General features: G+C 37.2%; 1 protein-coding gene across 5 annotated transcripts in view; it reads left to right on the top strand.

Moving 5' to 3' along the window:
• The window catches only part of nhsl2 (NHS-like 2), an 84114-nt gene that overhangs the window by 50192 nt on the left and 10278 nt on the right, over positions 1–23644 (top strand). For all 5 annotated transcript variants that reach the window (XM_067401917.1, XM_067401916.1, XM_067401920.1 and 2 more), the window contains exon 2: positions 19227–19379. In XM_067401917.1, the coding sequence (XP_067258018.1) occupies positions 19227–19379 (153 nt within the window). The remainder of the gene's footprint in view (positions 1–19226; positions 19380–23644) is intronic.

Here is a 23644-nt window from a genome sequence, read left to right as displayed (position 1 = left end):
TAGAGGCTGGAGGAGATTAACAATATTTTTATTGCTGTAGTCAAGTAATAATGTAGTTAGTATTAATATTTAAAAAAAATTTGTGAAAAAAACAATTAAAAAATCTGTTCTACAAATCAGTTGCTTGACACATGAGTTTGTTCTGGTGTGTCAAGCAAGCATGTTTGAGCTTCCGTTTACCATATTTGATGTGCTCTACGTATGTGCATTCATCAATGTTTATATGTAAATTAAGCCTAAATTAAATCTGTTGAGCAAATAAAGTGATCTTGTCTCTTCAGAAGACTTGGATTATATCTCTGTCCAAATTGATTACTTTTCTTTTTTCTTTTTTTGATGCATGAAATGTTTGGTTGTGGGAACTTTAAAGGTGCCACAGAATAGAAAATTGAATTTACCTTGGCGTAGTTGAATATCAAGAGTTCAGTACATGGAAATGACATACAGTGAGCCTCAAACTCCATTGTTTCCTCCTTCTTATATAAATCTCATTTGTTTAAAAGACCTCTGAAGAACAGGCAAATCTCAATATAACACAGACATCAGACGTTATGCAGGTAAGCAAGCAAGGACAACAGCGAAAAATGGCAGATGGAGCAATAATAACACATGATCCATGACATGGACATGATCCATGATAACATGATATTTTTAGTGATATTTGTAAATTGTCTTTCTAAATGTTTAGTTAGCATGTTGCTAATGTACTGTTAAATGAGGTTAAAGTTACCATCGTTTATTACTGTATTCACGGAGACAAGAGCCGTCGCTATTTTAATTTTTAAACACTTGCTGTCATTCTTTATAAATCTCTCCAACAGTGTGTAATGTTAGCTTTAGCCATGGAGCATAGCCTCAAACTCATTCAGAATCAAATGTAAACATCCAAATAAACACTATACCAAAGTCCCTTTAAGACAAGTCATTTCACTCGGCGGCCATCTTTGAAACGCCTCTCGGGCATTCTGGGCATTATGCAGCTCCTATCTCTTTGAATGGGGAAACATCAGATTCTCCAAAACTGTTCGTCAACCTTACGATTAAATTTCATATTTGAAATCACCAATGAAATCTAACAACAACCGACTCATAAATTTAGTTTCTAAACGCTCGAATCATGACAAAAAAACTCTATTTTTTTCAGGCTGGATCAAGCTAATGCGCATGCGCAGACCTAAATGCGCGTCTCTTCGGAGGCGCGCTTCTGACTGTTTCTATAGAAACCGGTGACTCTAACGGCCGCTGAAGTGACGCGATGACTTTACCAGTCGGCGATTGGCTCTTGGCTTTAGAAGGTGGGACTTATTCCGCCATATTGGGGCCGTGCGTTGAATCGCCGCATTTCTAATTATGCCCCAAAACAGGCAGTTAAAAAAATTAATTAAAAAAAAATCTATGAGGTATTTTGAGCTGAAACTTCACAGACACATTCACAGGACACCTTAGACTTATATTACATCTTGAAAAAAAACATTCGATGGCACCTTTAATGGACAAACATGAGAGAATATAAAAAATATTTGTGTTTCAATGATGAACAGAAGTCTTATGAATGACATGAGGGTCAGCAATTGATGACAGAATTTTCAGTTTTGGCCAAACTATCCCTTGAAACATTATAAAAATTGGTAACGGTCAGTGTCGCTCTATCTATATAATGATGGTAGTACCATGTTTTGAATAATTTGCACGGTGCATTACCATGGTAAAAAAAAACCTCATGGTATTACCATGATAATCTCATGATACTTTGTTTTTATAAACGCCACAGGCTTTCTCCATAACCTCTTCTGTCTGTGTATCTCTAGAGGAGATCAAATTCGATTAATCCACCCTCACATGTTTCTTCCTGAGCAGAAAGGAGCTCTGAAGGAGTCCCTTCTTGCTTTACTATTTATTGAGCGCTCATTTATTTACCCCTCAGTAGGTTAGTATTGAGCAGAACACCTTTTGTGTCGGACAAACTTTAGATTGTTTAATCCTGATGTCAGCACATTAGAGCTGCGTCCTCCAGACTTTGTCTGTCTTTGACCTCTGTGTTCAGGCCCATGCGAGTCCTTCCCTGAGGAACGAGCTGACAGCTCACTCCCTCCGTATCTACTTCTCCTGTTACTCTCATTCATCTACACCTTCAAAGATCTCTTTTCATCACAGACTGTGTGTGCAAGCTGTGACAGGAAATGGATGAAGTGCAGTTTCCTGTCAGTACTGTTGTTGGGACAATAGACCCTGGAAGTTATCTAAAGGCCATTGGTCTCTATTCTTCTTTATTGTGTGTATAAACTGTATGTCGAAGTATTAGCAGTGATTATTACATGGCTCACTGGAATACTTTATTTTAATTGGTCAGTTGAGGCATACTGGGATTGAATATTTTTGTATAATGACTGTTAAACTGACCGTTAATTAACTGTTGTCCCAGGCAACCGACTTCCTACATAGCTGTGCTAGTTTCATGTCTCTCAGATCACTCTTTCTTCTCATGTAATGAAATCATTTAAACTCGATTACTATTTATTTATTTATTTGGTAAGTAGCTGTGTAAGTGGAAAAATGTACAGTCAGATATGACATCAAAACCTGGAGAACTAATTTGCCACTGGTTCCGTCGAGATTTTCCTATGTGGTTTATAATGGGTTTTTTCAATTTATGAGTGAAATAAGGTCTGTGGTAAACATAACTTGATGGTACTTGAACATTTTGCTCAGCAACATAAGCTGCATACACCCATATCGAATCCTTTGTATCCTAAAAGGTGCATATTAGTAGTACTAGTACCTTGCTACTATGAACCTTTTAGGGTAGATAAGGTACAAGTTCATTTAAGGGTACTGCTCCAGTGACAAGCTGTCGCACCCCTAAAGGTACAATTTTTGCTCATTTTTCTGAGAGTGTACATACTGTACACACACACACACTCTCTGAATGCTTATTCACACAGGTATAATGTGTGGTTTTGAGCAAGTGCAGCATGTTAAGATCCTACTGTAAATAGTAGGGATGCAACAATACAGTTAGCCCACGGTTCAATACATACCTCGGTTTTTTAACCACGGTTTTCGGTTCGGTTCGGTTCTGATGGCTTGACACATAAGTGTTTTTTTTTTTGTTATTCTATGCTTAGGCAATAGGAACAGTAAGAGGTTAAGAAGAAACAATAAAAACGATTTATTGCAATACTCCTTTATTTTACTTAAAAGCAAAGAAAAGTCCACTAGTTTCTAGTGTATTGTATAATATAAAATAATTTTTATTTTAAAATTAACACCGACATCTCACAACTGTTGGTAGCCCATGTACAAACTGTACAAACAAATTCTCCAAAGCTGTTTACCAAGCTTTCGATTAAATTGCATATTTAAAATCACCAATGAAATCTGACAACAACTGCCTCATTTTTTTTTTTTTCCCAAACGCTGGAATCATCTAAAAAATCTGTACTTCTCAGGCTGGATCAAGCTAATGCGCATGCACATACCTAAATGCTCTTGTGCCTCATTTTGGAGACGCGCGTCTGACTGTTTCTATAGAAACCGGTGCTTCTAACGGCCGCTGCAGTGACGCGATGACTTTATCAGTCAGCGATTGGCTCTTATTTAGAAGGCGGGACTTATTCCGCCATATTGCGCGTTACACTTGCGTGGACACAGCGACCCCATTGGAACTCAATTGAGGCAAGTGAAGCCCATTTTTAGCGATTTTTAGCACTTCCTTTCCGACGCGCAGACTCAAACTAAGCTTGATGACGTCAGCAACCTGTCTGACAGATGTAAATCTTCTAGTAGCTGTGCGTGCAAACTGCCATCGTTAATCTTGCAGAGACGGCGAGCTTGAGCGGGGAGTTCTTTGGCGTGAGTGAGCAGGAGTAAGTATTCTGATTAATTAGTTTGTATAGTATTTTAAAATGTAACGCCAGTACGCCATATTAAGATAATCTCCCCGATTGCTTGCGAGCTTCTCCTCCTGTCTGTACGGTAATTTCTCTACTGTGCGACAGAGAGTCGAGTGGTTATGACGCAATCGTTAGCCTATTTTTACAAAAACTGTTTTCATAATGTAACATAGAAGGTAATGGAGCCCTTTATACATTGTCGTGTATGTTTAGAAATAAATAATGGACAAACCGCCGCTCGCCATGTTAAAGTTTGGAATGATGGTTCAGCGCCCCCTAACTTTAGAGCATAGTGATTGAATATATACTCGCGGGGAGGAGTACTCGTAAACTTACAGACACACACAAACAGTCAATTCGGAGAGAAATAAAACGCACAAATTATTTAAACGTAAAACCGAAAAAAAAGCAATTCACAAGCGCGTATTGAACCGTGGATGTCGTACACTGTTAGCCTGGATAAGTTGAATTTACTTAAAAAATTTGAGGAAACTGGTTGCCCTAAAAAAATTAAGTAATGATTAAGTAATGTGAACTTAATAATTCGAGTTCATTTAACTTAAAATGTTTTGTAATATTAATTACTTTGTAGTTATTACAACTAGTATATTTAAGTTCAATGTACTAAGCAAGTTAACTTGCCACCAATCAAAATTCATCCATGCCTCCCATCATGCATTGCTGCATGAATAAATTATGAGCTGAATTGTCTTAGTAATTTTCTTTATTCTCACTATTTAAATTTTGCTGTTTTTCTGTGACTTTTTAGTAGCTTGTTTTCTAATGTTCAGAGTTGATCTGTTTATCAGAACATGTTGCTTGTCACCGTCGTTGAGATTCACAGGCTGATTCTTGATGTCTGTGTGTGCCTAAAATATAATTTTTTTTTTTTTTGTGATAAGGACAACTTTAAAAAAAAAATAAAAAATTGTATTGTAGAAGTTGATCCTCAGCTGTAGAATCACAGTGCTGCTGTAATCAATAATGTAAATCTAACTCAGAGATTGGGCTCTAAATGAGTTCAGTGATTCAGATCAAATAATGATTATGTGAAAACATAACCAACATCACCTGATCATCTTTTAACTTTGCTTGTCTGGTTGGTTTTAAGGCAGTTAAAATTACCCAAACAAAATCTATTATTAAAAAGTTAAGGGTCAAAAGCTCAACTAAAACAAACCCTGACCCTCCATGATGGTAACTTGAAAATTGTGATTTTCTCCTTTGGTGAAAAACTATAAAAAGGTAAATGTTAGGAAAAAAATGTAACAAATGTTCCAACTGCTCATCAACAGCTCCTTGAATTCACACACACCACGACAAAATGGCGTCATTACCTGCCGCAAACCAGTGTGAAGGAGGCGTGGTCAGGAGAAAAACTTCATTATTTAAGTGCATTTAACTTACATTTATTAACACATAAAATATAAGTAAATTCTACTAATTTGTGGGTGTATTTGAATAAGTAATGCAACCAAACTTAAATATTTTAAGTATATTGTAATTATATTTTTAAGTAAATATAAAATCCGGGCTAAGAGTGTACCGAACGGTTCAATATTATATTGAGAATTGTGGCATAGGAATGTGATTAAATGTGGTGCCTGTGAAAGCTCAAAGAAGCCTGGGATTTGCTGCCCAGTTTGAAGTCAGGTTGAGTGGATACTTCAGGACCCAGTGCCAAAATAAACCAGGTCATCAAATGACATCATAATAATGCTTTCCTGTGAGATTGTTCTAGATTTTTGTGTCAACACAGCAAGGGACGGAAAATAGGGCTCACCTTTGCCAATCAAAACAATCAAAACGTCAATTAGACTACTAGCCTTCAACCCTGACTGATTCCCTTATAAAAGCCGGCATGAAATTATACAGGTTTTTCATGTAATGCAAACTACTGATTTCACATGCTTTCGCATTTCTTTTTTAACACATTAAAGTATGTTGTTCACAATAAGCAGTGGTAGCACTAGAATGAACCATAGTTTTCTTAGCAGATCAGCTTGTAGCCAGTGTGATTCATTCTCTGTTTGGACATCATTTATAAAGCTTCTCCAAATTAGAGTTATGATGGTGCAAACTGCTATAAGCAGCAGATCAGGCTTTGGCTCTCACACCACAGTATGACTGTACAGCCATCACCAAAAGCAGAAATGGCAGCATTTGTAGCATGATCTTATTCTGTTTTTGGGTGAAAAATGGCTCTTGCCCTTACTTTTGATTTAGTCATTTCTGGCCCACTCATGCTCGCACACTAACTCTCTGCTTCAGACCGGTGGATTTTCTGTGGGGATTTTAAAACATTGTGTCAGCTTGTATATGTACGTATATCTGCTTCATCCTGCTATCTGCTTTCTTAGATGATATCCCACTTCCTTTACACAGGCTGTCAGAGCTTGTACTGTCTGTTCTTTAAACTCTTTTTACTTTTAGTGACACAGCCGTTTCCTTAAAGAGATTTTCTCATCTCTGTTTAACATGTTTTTCCCTGAGAAGAGGACCTGTGAGAAACACACTATCCCACTTTCTGTGCATGTGTGATCTGATTCTGCTACTTAGATTATTTACAAGGTGAAGACATTTGCACCAAACACTGCATGGAAATCATATGGGACGGTTTATTTGCCAACCACACTTTCAGTGTTTACTGAAGTACTATTTATTTGTGTTTTATTCCAGTGCTTTAAGGGATGTGTGGCTACCAGATCTGATTTGAGGATGAAGGGTGTAATTTTCTTTATTTTGATTACAAAATATTTTATATGAATTGTCTTTAACTGTTATGTACTAACATTTAAATTAATCATTTGATACAGTACACTTATTGTGTACATGCATGTGTTTACATTGTACTTATATTTAAAAAAATACTTTATTTTGATTAACTTTAATTAATTTCTAAAGTCACATCTATAATTACACTGTTGACCATTCCCTTACACCTTAACAAACCCTAATATGAACCAGTTGCAATGTGAAAAAAATAAGTACACTGTAGGCTACCTAACACTTATTCATGTATTTATTTATTTATATGTAAGTACATAGTAGTTTAAGACACATAATATAAAGTGTGACAAAATACTTTTATTCCAGGAAGCTTAAAGGTGCACTTTGGAACTTTGAACTCTCTATTGCCATCTGTGGTTGAAACATAAAATTGCATGTTATTAAAAAAAAAAAAAAAAAAAAACTCAGTTGTGCTTTGGCACTGCATTTCTGCAAATATAAATTTGATGATCATTGATAGCAATGATAAAGTCCTACAAGACTTGTGGAAAATATGTTGTGTGGGCAATTAGCATATTGTCACAGATCCCTTGTTCCCCGGACTCCATTCCCCATGATCCTCTTGTCTTCTCACCTGCACTCACGTCCCTTGTCAGCTCCTCATCATCACTCATCATATACACCTAGACTTAATCATCAGCACTCCCTATATATATGGACTCACTCCCTTCATTCCTTGTCTGTTCTAAATGTTATATTGATATGTTTAGTTCTGTTAATCGCCTTCGTTGCTAATAAATACCTATCTTTGTGGATATCTGTGAACGCCTTATCTTTACAACAGCCGTACGTAACACATATCTGCTGCCAAAGCAGCTGGATGTTCTTTTTCGTTTATGAACATGATTATAAACACAAAAAAGATGAATTATGTTAAATTTTTCCACGAAATCCAACCGATCCAAAATCATTATTGAAGGCTTATCGCAGTGAGTCGGACCATTTTAAACACTTAAAGGGTTAGTTTACCCAAAAATGAAAATAATGTCATTAATTACTCACCCTCATGCCGTTCCACACCTGTAAGACCTTTGTCAATCTTCGGAACGCAAATTAAGATAGTTTAGTTGAAATCCGATGGCTCAGTGAGGCCTGCTTAGCCAGCAATGACATTTCCTCTCTCAAGATCCATAAAGGTACAAAAAACATATTTAAATTAGTTCATGTGAGTACAGTGGTTCAATATTAATATTATAAAGCGACAAGAATATTTTTGGTGTGCCAAAAAAACTATATAATAACTTATAATGATGGCCGATTTCAAAACACTGCTTCAGGAAGCTTCAGAGTGTTATGAATCTTTTGTCGAATCAGCGGTTTGGAGTGTCAAAGTCACGTGATTTCAGCAGTTTGGCGGTTTGACACGCGATCCGAACGCTCCGAAGCTTCATGAAGCAGTGTTTTGAAATCGGCCATCACTATATAAAAAATATTCTCGTCGCTTTATAATATATTGTAGTATTGAACCAACCCTTTAATATAAAATAGAACTTTTGAGATTTTGTTAATTTTTACCCACCTAAATTTTCCAGAGTGCACTTTTTATATGCAGAAATAAAGATATAGGTATATGCAATAAAGGCCTGTTCACACCAAGAATGGTAACTACAACGATAACTATTTTAGTGGCCACACCAATAGATGACAACTTGCTGCAGTTATGTCATCTGCCACTTTAAATGCTTGAGCTCTTTAAAGTTGGGTGGATTCTGATTGACTATCAACATTCATTATATTATTTTTGAAAATTATTTTGAAACAATCATCATATTCTGTTTCTTTGTTGATAATTGTGCACAAAGGACACTGAAGCTTTAATGTGTCATTTTGAATAAAGGTCAGGCCTAATAAAAATGAATCACTGCATTTTATTCTGTCAATAAACAGAAAAACGGCTTCTGCAATCTGTGCTGTAGCCTCTTGTCAAAGTGTTTTTGTAATGCTGTCTAATCTTCACTCTTATGAATAATTTAACTACATTTGGGACTCATCTGCAAGACAGTTTGTACTTATGAAATCTTTGTGTTCGTGAGTAGATGGATAAGGCCAAAGGGTATATGAGGGGAAGAGTATTGGAGAGGATGAGAGGAGGACCAGGGAAGGATTAACTCCAGAAGGCCAGTGGTCACATTTCCTATCCTCCGCACACTTCCTCTTTGGGAAGTGTGCTAGCATGTGCGTGTTTGTTTATCAGACATACTGACACATAGACACACTTTCACTAATAGTCTGTCTTTTAGCACTTGTCATTCACACACGCTCACTGGCACCAGAGGAAACAGACGGGGAGGGGTGAAGCAGTGCAGAGCGGGCCTTGAGGAAGCGGCAGTCACTACAGTCAGCACTGCTGGGACCAACACTGCAGCATATGCAAACACATCACAGCCTCACCAGCACTTAGTGCCATGTTTCTGTGGAAAACATGTGGAATGGAGGAGGTGTCATGGAATCTGTGTGTACTAACTCGTGGGCTGCTCACCACTGGGAAAGAGGAGCTTGTGGTCATGAGAGAAATTATGCCTCTGTTGTGTGCGTGTAATGACTAGAGTCTATCTGTCTATCTATCTATCTGGATTATAGTCTGTGTGCTTTGTGTTCTACTTTTGGTTTTGTCTGTCTGTGTGTTTTGAGTTAGTTATCTTATTAATTCACACCTATTTTATGTATTTCTAGCCTTGGTTTTGGTTCAGTCTTTGTCCGTTCTCGTCGATGTACTGTATATTTGGTTGTTCTGTTTTAGTATTTATATAGTAAAATACAGAGTATTTTGTTGATTTTGAGTTGTAATAAAGAAAGGAGTGCTTTGATTGAATCCTGCTCTTTTATTTCACCCTGCCGCAACCAAAGCATGACACAAGTTTATAAATTTCCCTTAATACTGAATTTAGCCGATATAAGTTTTTAAAACTGAAAGTCTTTGGAGCCATACAAACAGAACACTTTTTTTTGAATTTCACTGCACTGCTTTGACCAACAACAACATCAACAGACGGCAAACGGGTTACATGTCTCTAGGTCTAGAGTGTTTTTGTTTTTTCTTTCCAATGCCCTGCATCTTCTGTGTGTGTGTGTGTGTGTGTGTGTGTGTGTGTGTGTGTGTGTGTGTGTGTGTGTGTGTGTGTGTGTGTGTGTGTGTGTGTGTGTGTGTGTGTGTGTGTGCTTTTGTTTATATTACATTGTGGGGACCAAATGTCCCCATGATGTAATATAAACCTGAGTTCACCTACATCGTGGGGACCAGCCAGCGGTCCCCACAATGTAAATGGGTTTATAAATCATATAGAATGAGTTTTTGTGAAAAAGTAAAAGTTTGCACAGTTTCCTGTGAGGGTTAGGTTTAGGGGTAGGGGCAGGGTAGGGGGATAGAATGTACAGTTTGTTCAGTGTAAAATGCATTGAAGTCTATGGAAAGTCCCCACAATTCACAAAAACAAACATGTGTGTGTGTGTGTGTGTGTGTGTGTGTGTGTGTGTGTGTGTGTGTACGTAATCCCTTATAAGATTCCCATGAGGAAACAAGCTTATAAATCATACAGGATGTGTTTTGAAAATGTAAAAATGCAGAATGTTTTCTGTGATGGGTAGGTTTAGGAGTAGGGATAGTGTAGGGGGATAGATGGTACAGTTTGTACAGTATAAAAACCATCACGTATATGGAATGTCCCAATAATGATTGGAACACTAGTGTGTGTGTGTGTGTGTGTGTGTGTGTGTGTGTGTGTGTGTGTGTGTGTGTGTGTGTGTGTGTGTATATTTTTGTTATTTATGAGGACACAAATTTGTATAATGACATGGGTATTATGTGAAATATGAGGACATTTCATGAGTCCTCATATTTAAAATAGCTTTAAAAAACATACTAAACAATGTTTTATTAAAAATGTAAAAACACAATGTTTTCTGTGATGGGTAGGTTTAGGGGTAGGGGTAGTGTAGGGAGATAGAATGTACAGTTTGTACAGTATAAAAACCATTACGCCTATGGAATGTCCTCACTAAGATAGCAAAACAAACCTGTGTGTGTGTGTGTGAGTGCGTGTGTTTTTTTGTGACATATCAGGACACATGTGTATAATGACATGGGTATGACATAGGTATTACAAAAAGAGGTGATTTATGAGGACATTACCCCATGTCCCCACTTTTCAAAAGGCTTATAAATCATACAGAATGAGTTTTTGTGAGAAAGTAAAAATGTGCACAATTTCCTGTGATGATTAGGGGTAGTGTAGGGTGATAGAAAATACGTTTTGTACAGTATAAAAACCATTACGCCTATGTAATGTCCCCACAATTCACAAAAACAAACGTGTGTGTGTGTGTAAACGTTCTGTGTGAATGGCCCCTTTCTCCTCTGGGAACACAGTCAGAAAATTTGATGACTTTTACATTTTTGTCCAATAGAACACTCTAGTATAAGAATATCTCTCTCTATAAAGTATAAATATTCCTCCTTCTAGCAATAACAAATTGCAAATCATGATTTGTTTGTGTGTCTTCAGTTGTGTGAACTCTTGTACATAATTTCCTTATTTTGGCTGAGAATGAGAATTCATTTTGAAAGTGTCTTCAATGCTTTCATCCCTGATGGTATACCTGATGGTATACGCTGTCAAGTGTAGCTTTGCTGGGCTGTGATGAAAAAAAAAAAAAAAAAAAAGGACTAGTCGGGCCAGGCCCTTTGATATCTCCTGCCCATCTTCCACACTGTACATACAGTTACCATGGAGAGAAAGACAACAGAGAGACACATTTCCATAAATGTGAGCTGTGTCCATGTACTGTGCACATTTTGGTTTACACTTTTGTGTTGATTTCACACTTGCATCGCTTCCAAACCTCAAACCTCTTTCTGTGCAGATGTGGCAGCTGAGACTGGATGTTAGTGTTTTCATCATTAGCTGATCGATTTAATTAAGTGAGCGGCTGTTTTATGTGATCACCGTGAGAACTGAGATTGTTTTTGTCTCGTACACACCATCTGCTGGTGTAAATCACCTTCATTCACTGCAGTGTTTCGCAGATTTTTATTGGTGCTTGACTAGGTGTGGTGGTGATGTCGTCATGAACCTTCTCTTAACTCCATCAGACATCTTTAGATCACTATCGCCTCACGTTCGGTGCTGCTGTGTACATTCTCTATGTGCACCCAGTAAAAAACCCATCAAGGGCTCTAGTCCTGCTTGACGGTGTGGAAAGGCTTCAATCTCACACATCAGTGAAAGGAAAGAGGGAAAGATTGGGTGAAGGGCAGAAAGAGTTTGGATTGGGATTCATGCCACTACAATTATCCTGTGAGAGTAATTGCTTTTGGCAGCACTCTGTACGATCACAGAGCAAAAACACAATTTGATCCTGCGTGTATGTGAGAAAATTGTGCAAACCGATATGGTGAGGGACATCATTTTACAAGTGTATTCTATACTCATATTGGATCTGTGCAAGCATCTATCATCATGTTTCTAAACACGGCACTTCAACCCCCACGTGTGAAGTAAAGCGCCCAGTCGAGCTCGGGATAAAATTATGAGAACATCTGAATAAAAAGGTAATCGCTCATTAAAGCTCCCAGCATTGGCTAAGTAGAGAATATTTAATGGAAGTTGATCTCAATTTTATGCACTATTTATTAGTTTATGTACATATAACCAAGGGGTGTTTGAGAAGGGAGGCAGTGATTCCTCAAAATAACTGGGATGAGAAAATAATTGAGTCAACATATTATGAAATATGAGATGAAATGGTGTATAAAAGTAACACTGTCCAATAGCGACACATTCTATTTAAGCTCCTATATTGTGCCGTGGATGTGAGGGAAGACATGTGAGAGCTGATTGGCTGATTACCAAGTCAATAATGTTGCCTTCATCACTGATTTCATCTAAGATTTCGTCACTGTCATGATCATTTATCAATATGGTAAATGTAAGCTCAAACACATCGAGCAAGCATGGTCGAGCTTCTGTTTACCATTGCTGGCGTGCTATGCGCATTGATCAGTTTAAATATGAATATAAGCCTAAATTAAATCTGTTCATCAAATCTGTTCAAAACACTTGGATTAAACTGCTCAATTCATATGATTTTATTAAAAATAATTTAATTTGGGTTTGACGATGAATGAAAGATTTATGGCTTTGGAACAACATGAGGGTGAGTAGTATCGGTGAATAAGTCACGTGTTATTATTAAATAAAACTAAACATGTACAAACTAGAGAGATTTATCGCTCTGCTGATTTTATGGGGCGATATGAGCCTGTCGCAGATATCTGCATCAGCGTATATGCAGCATATATGCCACTGATATGAACATTTTCGACACGCACTTGCAAATCAAATCTGTCAACGCATCTATAATATGGTTTGTTGAAAATAGCAACGTCTAAAAAAGACAGACAGAGTTCAGCTAATGTATATTTTACTCGATGAATATGCATTCCCAATACGTTACAACAGCGATTATCAAAAAGCGTGGACAAAACAGTCATTCTTTGTAAACCTGGTTCACTGCGAGTGCAGTCATTTACGCCGTCATCACTCGGGTGTTGATAGCGTGCGAGCGCAGGTGAGACATGAACAGCACACGATGCTGTGTCTAAACTAAACTCATTTAAGCTTTGCTAATTTAAACATTCATGAGCAAGATGCAAAAGAGAACTTGCCTAGCTGTGAGAAGATTTGTGTGTGCGCTCATCCGAAGTTTTCTAATTCCGAGTTCTCTTTAAAGTCTTGCGCTTGAACAGAAAAATTCACATAAACGTAATGTTAACATGCCAATTTTGGCAAGTATCCTAGCAAACATAGTCGGTTATGTCTTAAGTGAACGTAACAGTCAAGAAATACAATGCATGTATAGTATGTACTGGATCGTGAATTATGTCTTAAAGGGAAAGAAGCCTAATATTCCTGCTGTCTGTGCTTTTAATGTTAATCAAACAACAAATAACTGAATAGCTTTTGTAACTTCAATATTGATTAATCTTTATTTAATTTATACAGTGAAGATAATATGCAGTGTTATTTCATATTTCATATTCTAATTGTGTAAACAAAGTTTTACTTGTGTCCCACACAGCCAACTCCCCAGAGAACAGCAAACTCTGCTCAGAGAACATATGGTCCCTTTCTACATAGAGTTAAAATAACACTGAAGCAGAGTTAAAGTTAATGAGATAATATGCTCTTTGTGGAGTTGTTTAATCAGATCTTGAGAGATTTAATGTCTTTTATCTTCAGTTGATTTCATCTAAGGCTGTGGCTGGAAGTCCTTTGTTGTGTTTCTCTTCAGTGATTATGCTTGTTAACAGCAGGTGTTCATCACTAATGCTCAATCATAACTTAATCACTTAATTATCTCATTAACTTTAACTCTGCTTCAGTGTTACTTTAACACTATATAGAGAGGGACCATATGTAATCTTAGCAGAGTTGATTTAACTGGGGATTTTGCTGTGCAATATCCATGCAAAACAGCAAACTTTACATGTGCAAACGTGTTTAGCGTACCATTGCAATAAGCAGAGATCCTTACAACACACAATTTAAATTGAGCAGTTGAACTTTTTTTACTGTTTTGTTGACTGCATTTTAGTTTGATGATGAATAGGCTGCAATATCAAGTAATGCTAAAAAATATATGTAAAAAATGGTACTGATGCCAGAATTTAGATTTTTGGGTGAGCTATCCCTTTAATTGTATAAATGTTTAATATATCCATCGGGAGATTTATGTCTTATTGAAATATTAATTTCATAAAATACCTTAGGAGAAATATAAACATTGACAATTGTAGACATATAGCTAATAAAAAAATTATAGAGCTAAAGAATTTGATAAAAAAATATTTGACTTCATACTGAAATATTTGGTTTTTGTCTGCAGCAAAATCTTGGCAGTTCTGAGCACAGTTTGAGACATTGTTGAGATCTCTTCTAAAAACCCTAGACAAAGGTATAATATATGTACAATTACTGGAGATTTTTTCTCCTCTGGGCTATAAGGCTTTAGTTACAAATTCTTCTCAACTTTCAGCACTTTGTGCTGTTTATGTGATGTTGTACCAGCAGACAAGCCTGACAAATATCCTCCGGATTCATTCTGCACAATGACAATGAGAAGAAGTGAGACAAAATGCCTATAAATGTTAAAGTGGGTAACAGCAGCAGCCTGGTCGTTTCACTTTGTTTATCTTGGCCGTTGTCTTCTTTTAACTGGATATGCCACTTAGAAGAGCAAACAAACATTATATAGAGTTTCTGGAGGCAGGCCTATAACCAAAATATACAAAAAATATGCTTTAAATCAGCACATCATGTTTGTTATGGTCTGCATGACATGCTATTTCTGCATGTGAAAAAGCCAAGCAGTTTCTCAAATAGCTTCTGTCATTAGAGTCGTCATGTAAGGGTCTTGCTGCAGAGACGTCATGCCATGTTTAATGTCCTGTAGTTCAAAGATTCAGCTCATGCAAGTTAATCAGCCACTAATGAAGGTGAAAACATTGGGCTAATTAAGCATAGCATGCATGTGACTGAGTACAGATCAGATGGTGCAGCAGGAAATGGAAATATGGAAAGATTTTTTACAATAGTCAGTAGTTTAAATACAATAATCATGAAACCGTTTTTCTTAATCTTACTGTGGTTGCACCACTACAGAAGTAATTAGGAGTGAGTTTTTCCCTTAGTTTTTTTTCTGTGGATTGAATGTATTTTACTGATAGCCCAAATCAAATGTAGGCTACATGTAGGTTGTTTGAAATAAGGTATACTGAGCCTAGATTTTTATCTTAAAAGTATTGTCTGATCCAGACAGAAAACTTACCATGAACATCAGCCCAGGCTAACAAGTCTTTCACTTATTCACCTTTCTCATTTTCTCATTCCTACAAAACACTATTTCAGTCTTTGTACAAAATTTTCATGTTTAATTGAATGTTTTTCTTGCTTTTTCTTTGTAATTAATTTTGACGTTTATACACCATTTTTTTTAGTGTATAGCCCCTTCTGTTTGTCCTGATGCTCAACATGTTGACTTTGCTTTGAATTCCATCAATCTTTATGCTTTGAAGATCAGTCAGCATTACGTAAGAGGAAGAAATAGCATATTAATTTCCTCTTGGAGAACTAGTGCTGAAGTTGTAATTAAGTGTGCTCAGTTAACCTCTCGGGAGACAAGTGAGTGTCCTTTTTCATCAGTGTCTTTTCTGTCTCTCTGCTCTCTGGCAGTAAGCTTTAAATAAAGATGTGTTGTTGTTATGCAGGATTATAAAAGTAGAAAGTAAGAATCATTTTGCCCTCATCAATGCATTAAAACCTCGCTGTGTGACGTTTTGTCAAAATAGGGGAATAATTTGTTCTTTGGCTATTATGTTGATTATCAGTCATAATGTAATCTCATATTCGGATTCTTTTCTATTTAACCAAACAAGTTTCATAGTTCAAATAATGACAACTCTCAGAATAGTTTTAGCATGTTATTAAATATGACAAATGTTAAAGGTGCCCTAGAACCTTTTTTAAAAAGATGTAATATATGTCTAAGGTGTCCCCTGAATGTGTCTGTGAAGTTTCAGCTCAAAATACCCCATAGATTTTTTATTTTTTTAACTGCCTATTTTGGGGCATAATTAGAAATGAGCCAATTCAGGGTGTGTGGCCCTTTAAATCCCGTGCTCCACACCCCAAGAGCTTGCGCTTGCCTTAAACAACATAAAAAAAGTTCACACAGCTAATATAACCCTCAAAATGGATCTTTACAAAGTGTTCGTCATGCAGCATGTCTAATCAGCGTAAGTACAGTGTTTATTTTGATGTTTACATTTGATTCTGATTGACTTTGAGGCTGTGCTCAGTGGCTAACGGCTAATGCTACACTATAAGAGAGATTTATAAAGAATGAAGTTGTGTTTATGCATTATACAGACTGCAAGTGTTTAAAAGTGAAAATAGCAACAGCTCTTCTCTCTGTGAATACAGTAATAAACGATGGTAACTTTAACCACATTTAACAGTACATTAGCAACATTTAGAAAGACATATTTACAAATATCACTAAAAATATCATGTTATCATGGATCATGACAGTTATTAATGCTCCATCTGCCATGTTTTGCTATTGTCCTTGCTTTCTTACCTAGTCTGTAGATTCATCTGTGCACATCCAGACATTCTGCCCTTGTCTAATGCCTTTCATCCAGACGTTAATACTGGCTGCCCTTGTGTAATGCCTTTGAAAATGGGCTGGCATATGCAAATATTGGGGCGTACACCCCGACTGTTACGTAACAGTTGGTATTATGTTGAGATTCGCCTGTTCTTCGGAGGTTGTTTAAACAAATGAGATTTATATAAGGAGGAGGAAACAATGGAGTTTGAGACTCACTGTATGTCTTTTCCATGTACTGAACTCTTGTTATTTAACTATGCAGAGGTAAATTCAATTTTTGAATCTAGGGCACCTTTAATGTATTGGGTCTTGCCAGACTACATCTGCTATGTATGATGCTGTTGCTGCTGCTGATTATCGCTGCAGCTACAGAGCAAGTATGGACTTGCTACTGCTAATAGATGCACAGACACGCTGCGAATTTGAATCTGTGAATTTGTAAGATATGCTGCTGCTGCATAAATATACATTACATTTACATTTTTACATTTAGTCATTTAGCAGACGCTTTTATCCAAAGCGACTTACAAATGAGAGTAGTAGAATCAATCAAATCAACATGAGAACAAAGTGCTGAGTGAAGTCACAGTTATGTCAGTAAAGTGCTCATAGCAATTTTTTTTTTTTTTTAATAAATACACAGATAGGAGAAGAATATTAGTCAAGGTAAGTGCTGCTACTACTACTGGGTCAAGTGCTGACGAAAAAGATACGTCTTTAGCATTTTTTTGAAAATGGCTAGACTCAGCTGCTCGGATAGAGCGTGGTAGGTCATTCCACCAGCCAGGAACAGTCCCGGAGAAGGTCCGTGAGAGTGATTTTGTGCCCCTATGTGATGGCACCACAAGGCGCCGTTCACTTGCAGAACGCAGGTTTCTGGAGGGCGCGTAAGTCTGAAGTAGTGAGTTAAGGTATAGCGGTGCAGCGTATATATACATACATAAATCCCATAGCAGTTCTAGGCAGGTGGAGCTGACCAATCAGAAGCCTTTTAAAAAAGGTTTATTACTGGTTCCAGTAGGCTAACAACATTGTCATTTTATTAAGCATTTTTTTACTATTATTATTAATTCCATAAGCCAAAACAATACAATGAGATGTTTTCAAAGTAAAAAGAAACATTGAAGCAGTGACCTGCGTAGTATGGCATTCTGACACCTCTGTTCCGTACAGAACTGTGCATGTATCTGTATGCATGTTGTTATAAGCCCTGTTAGCACAGTTATTAGCAGCAATATTTTGGCTATATCCTTAATTGCACAGACTGGCCTCACATTTTCAAAAAAAGTTCAGTTTCAGTGACCGGATACTGCGTTTGCGTGTGGACGAACGGCCAAACCGCATAGAAAAAGCTGCGGTTTTGAAAATACCCGTGTTCGAACGATCGCTGTCCAGCACTCTTCTTCGTGAGCATTTGAGTGTGAGGTTTAAATCTAGCCTAGAGCGCCATCTGCTGTTAAAACTAAGCTCAGAATTGATTTGAGGGAGAAAATATCAGAATCGATCCAGAATAATTGTATCACTAATTGAGAATCAATGTATTGTCCCAGCCCTAGTAATGATGTGATTGCTTGAAGATTGCATGTAAAGGACCTATCACCTTGCGCCCTCTAGAGTTTCATAACTGAAGTTGAATAGATATTTCAACAGTCTTTATGTAATATGTAAACACATTTTTCTGAGCTGTCAGAACTAAATCTGGTCAGATAACTAACGCTAACTACATTAGCATCCACAACAAAAGATGATAATGTTCCATTTGTTATTAAATGCCTTGAGTTCTTTAAAGTCAGTAGATTCTGATTGACTGACAATGCTTTAATCGTTGATTCCAAAAGTGATTCCAATAACATCCTTGGTGTGGACTTCCCTATTCTCATAGAATTAGAACAATTATTAATAATTTATTGTTATCATTATGTATTATCATTCTTTGTGTGAACGATCTTTTATCTTTTACTATCTGGGCAGATCTTTACAGATGTTGCAGCACTACCATAAACCAAAAGAGTAAAAACATTGTTTGTTTTATCAACGCATGCCAGCATGTTCTTTCTCTTGGGTGTCCAGTGTAATTTGCCAACACAAAAACATATTAGGGTTGTAATAAATTAATTGTAATGATTATGAGATTGCAGCCTTTTGATTGCAGATCTAGTGTACGGTTGCTTGGTAGGATGTCTCCACCTTTCTAATACAGTAGTATGCAAATATATAAAAAGATATGCACAATGCATCAGTTTTTATTTATGTATCTTTTTCCTCCTCTCCCTCCTTTCCGCATCTCTCTCTCTCCTTTTCTCTTGCTCTCACTTACTTCCTCTATCTGTATCTCTTGTTCTTCTCCCCTCCCTCTGTCTCTCTCTCTGCCAGCCGCCACCAACTTGGACTCGGAGAGCAAACGAACGGCCCACTTCCAATCGTCATGGCAACAGCATGTGAATGTGTTCGGCTCGTGGAGTAGGCCGGAGTGTGTGCAGGAACTGCACCAGGAGGCTCAGCTGAACCTACAGAGTCTGCTTCAAGGTAGGAGAGTCAACTGCAGGCGCTTCATCTGTGTGTTTCGGTGCCATGAGAGGTTGTGTAGCCTAATCGTCTCTGCCTGCCTGGAACTGCCTATCATGTGTTTTCGTTTTGTTTTTGTGGGTGTGTGTTTTGCTTTACCTTGCATGCGTGCTGTCTGTGAATATCCTCCACGTCCATTCCCATTCCGTGTTTCCCAGTGCGTGTAAGAGAGGCACTATTTGTTTTTCTCCTCCTCTGAGCATCCTCATGTTTCCCTCATCTCGTCTCCCGTCATTCCCCCTCTATTTCTGACTCATACTTTGTTCTTCTTTATGATCCATTAGATTAATTTCCATTTGTAGAGAATACACACAGTCTCCCTTTCTCTTTTTGCTTTTTTCCTTCGCTGAATGAATATATCAATGCTCGTGACTCCTGCCGCTCTGCGTGTGTGACTGTACATGGTTGAATTTCCCTCTTTTATCTCTTTCTTGCTTGATGCCAGCTATTAATATATATCTGTGAGATATGAGATGCTATTCTGGTTTAAGTTCCCATCAGATCGACTGGGCAGCTGTTGTTTAAACAACAGTGAGTGGGTGGTCAGTGTTTACGAATGTGTGGCACTGTTCTATGTGCATAAACAGCAATTTGCCATTGCATATACCTGTCTGCCATTCAAGGATGTAGCCAAATATCAAGACTGGGTGGAGCAAGAAAAGTTTAAGAATCTGTCGTTTGACTAAGAAACCCGTTCATTGACTATTAATCTGAATATTGAGGGAGACGTGTTCCCCTCAGTGTCTATAGTGTTTACGGCCTGACAGAATTTCTGCCTAGATATTTATTCCTTGCAGCTTTGAGAAAATTTGCACAAAATGTTGTAAACATAGGACTTGTTTTGGAAAGCTCAATTAGTTGCAAAAGAAAGTCATGTTTTATCTAAAGGCTAACTGCCAGCTAATCTTGTTGACTATGAATATGTGCCAATGATACATTTGTGTATTGGAATAGTTGGTTGCTTTGATCTTTTTGTTGCATGTTCATCTATTTATAATTTCCTAAAAATTATTATATTATATTATGATTCTTTTTTTTCCCCCTTCATAACAGAAAAATAGTATGGCTATCATTACAATATTTGATGGGAAAACAACACTGTGTCCTGTCCTTATTTTTCGCTGTCATACTCATATTATGTTTGCAAACTAAGAAGCACAGCAACATTGAAGAGATCAGGCATCAATCGTGCTTAAGCAAATCAGAAGTATTGTAAATATACCCCCTCCCCCATGGTTATAAATGATTTGTGCTCAGTTATGAATGAGAAACAAAGACCAAATGGAAAATAGACCAGACACAAAGTGCCCAAATTGACAAGAAAAGGGGCATTGTTGCTCTTGACCTCTTCCATTCCTCTACTGCATACACAAGACAAGGAGTGACCCATATTTAATAAATGGTTGGTTTTCAGTGAGCATCTTGTTAAGCGATGCTTTGAGGTCATTCATGGCCACTCATACACGCTTGAGTGGTTGGCATCTTGTCTAGGGAAGCCATTTGATTGGCTGATAAGAATGGAGATTTTTGAGTCCCATTAGTTTTACTGACTGGCCCAAGATCAGGTCAGGGTAGGGGAGGGTGTGTTTGAAATAGCTTCCCACACACATACACACACACTCACTCATTCTCACTGTTACTTCTGGTACCCTCTCCATCATCTTTGAAGTTTTGATATAGGCCTTTGAAGCCTACCCTTTCACAGAGGCTTGTGTGATCCAACCACTGTTTTGGTGAGTTTTGGTCTAGTTTACTTTCTTCTCTCTTGGTTGGAACTTACTTTAGTATGACTTTCCATGAATGCATAGCTGCATCCATTGTATTTCTAACATTGTGCAAATATTTATATTAACATGATCAACTTTAAAATCTCAATACGATTCAAAAGTTAGGAGATAGGAGTTAAAACATTTTGTGAAATATTATTACAATTTAAAAGAACTGTTTTCTATTTGAATATAATTTAAAATGCAATTCACTCCTGTGATGCAAAGCTGAATTTTCAGCATCATTACTCCAGTCTTCAGATTCACATGATCCTTCAGAAATCATTCTATGCTGATTTAATGCTCAAGAAACATTTCTTCTTATTATCAATGTTGAAAACAGTTGTGCAGCTTAATATGTTTTGGAAACCATGATAGTTTTTTTAGGATTATTTGATGAATAAAAAGTTAAAAATAACAGTAATTATTTTAAATATTGTTTTTGTAACAATGTAAAAGTCTTTACTGTCAAATTGATTAATGTAATGCATCCTTGCTGAATAAAAGTATTCTTAAAATTTTTTTTTATTGACCCCAAACTTGAATGGTAGTGTATATACAGTGGGAAGGTTATTGCTTTTATAAAGCAGAGCGTTTGGAAAAGTGAGGATAGTTAAGTATATTAAAGAGGAATTTGGTGTGTGGTTTGTGTGTTGAATGCTTTGCATGTTAGCCTGTGTTTGCAAAAGTTGGTCTTGTTACAACTGCAGGAAACTAATAGTCATAACACAACCGTCTTTTTTATATTTCACTTTGCTTTCCATGGGATTTTACACATCAGATTACATAGTTTGCTCCATTAGTCTTTGCAATGCATTCAGCGCATGTGTCTCCTTGAGTAACTTGAGGTCTAAGGCTAACTGCAGGATTGTCTTTCTGTGTATTTCATTAGTGTGGCTATTTGAAAGCCATCTGGTCAAGTATCATTCCTGGAACAGAACTGTCTCCATATGACATGATGAATAAAATGCCAACACATATTCAAAAGTTGTGCATGTGGCAGTGCACAGCTGTAGGCAGTAGTTTTGCTGCAGTCTCACTCTTGTTTTAGTGGAGGTTTAGGATTTCAGTGTGCTCTGTTCAGCTCTGTCTCAGCATGTGAAGAGGACTCTACTCAATGAGGCTAAACTTGAGGCTTGGGGCTATTGTTGACTCCGGAGGTATGCCATTGTTTTAGACAGCCCGACATTGCTAGGCAACCCCAAGTCTAAGAGTGCGGCATCCCACTTCAGAAAAAGAGGGAGCAACCCCCCCCCAAAACACCATCACACACAGACCATATTATTGAGGACTATTATTGATAGACCGAATGTTTTTTTTTTGATAGACTGACTGTTAACATTAACAATTTATAGAGTATAACGGGGATAAAGGCACACCTTAAGAAAAATGGCTACCATAGTTTATGATTGCAGAAAAAAAGACATTTTATTGAACATTGACGGAGCAACAAATTTTGAGTGAAAATATTTACATTTACATTTACATTTAGTCATTTAGCAGACGCTTTTATCCAAAGCGACTTACAAATGAGAGTAGTAGAATCAATTAAATCAACATGAGAACAACAGTATGTAAGTGCTGAGTGAAGTCACAGTTATGTCAGTAAAGTGCTCATAGCGAATTTTTTTTTTTTTTTTTTTTTTAAATAAATAAATACACAGATAGGAGAAGAATATTAGTCAAGGTAAGTGCTACTACTACTGGGTCAAGTGCTGACGAAAAAGATACGTCTTTAGCATTTTTTTGAAAATGGCTAGAGACTCGGCTGCTCGGATAGAGCGTGGTAGGTCATTCCACCAGCCAGGAACAGTCCCGGAGAAGGTCCGTGAGAGTGCCGTTCACTTGCAGAACGCAGGTTTCTGGAGGGCGCGTAAGTCTGAAGTAGTGAGTTAAGGTATAGCGGTGCAGAGCCAGCTGTCGTTCTGTAAGCAAACATCAGAGCCTTGAATTGGATGCGAGCAGCTACAGCTACAGCTACTGGCAGCCAGTGCAAATATATCATAACATTGGTTTGTTTATATAAAAATCAATGAGATCCCATAATTTAATATAGCGTTACAGCAGTAACAATAAATTAATTATTTAATATGATAAGTTAATATATTTTTAAGTATGGTTTCATTATAAATATGGTGATTATCTCTAAGGTGGACACTCAACTTGATATTTACCATCTCGATCTAACCATGTCATGTCCACAAATGGAGCATTTTCTCTTACCTTACCCCTCAACCCTCACAGAATCATGTTAACATTTTTTGATTAAAAGCTAAACATGATTTGGGGCGATTTATGAGCCCCAAAGTAGTGAAGACAACTTAAATGTCCTCACAAGCCAGTAGGCCCTATTTGACATTTGAAGACATTTTTGAAAACTCGGTTCTCACAAGTGTAGCCTAACCAGTACACAGTTGCTGATCAGTAGAGGACAAAGACTTGGATAAGTGAAGGACAGTG

Source organism: Chanodichthys erythropterus, chromosome 11 (assembly GCF_024489055.1).
Source record: "Chanodichthys erythropterus isolate Z2021 chromosome 11, ASM2448905v1, whole genome shotgun sequence".
In the NCBI taxonomy this organism is placed as follows: Eukaryota; Metazoa; Chordata; class Actinopteri; order Cypriniformes; family Xenocyprididae; genus Chanodichthys; species Chanodichthys erythropterus.
The sequence above is the reverse complement of the archived record's forward strand: the minus strand, read 5'-3'. Positions and strand labels throughout refer to the sequence as shown.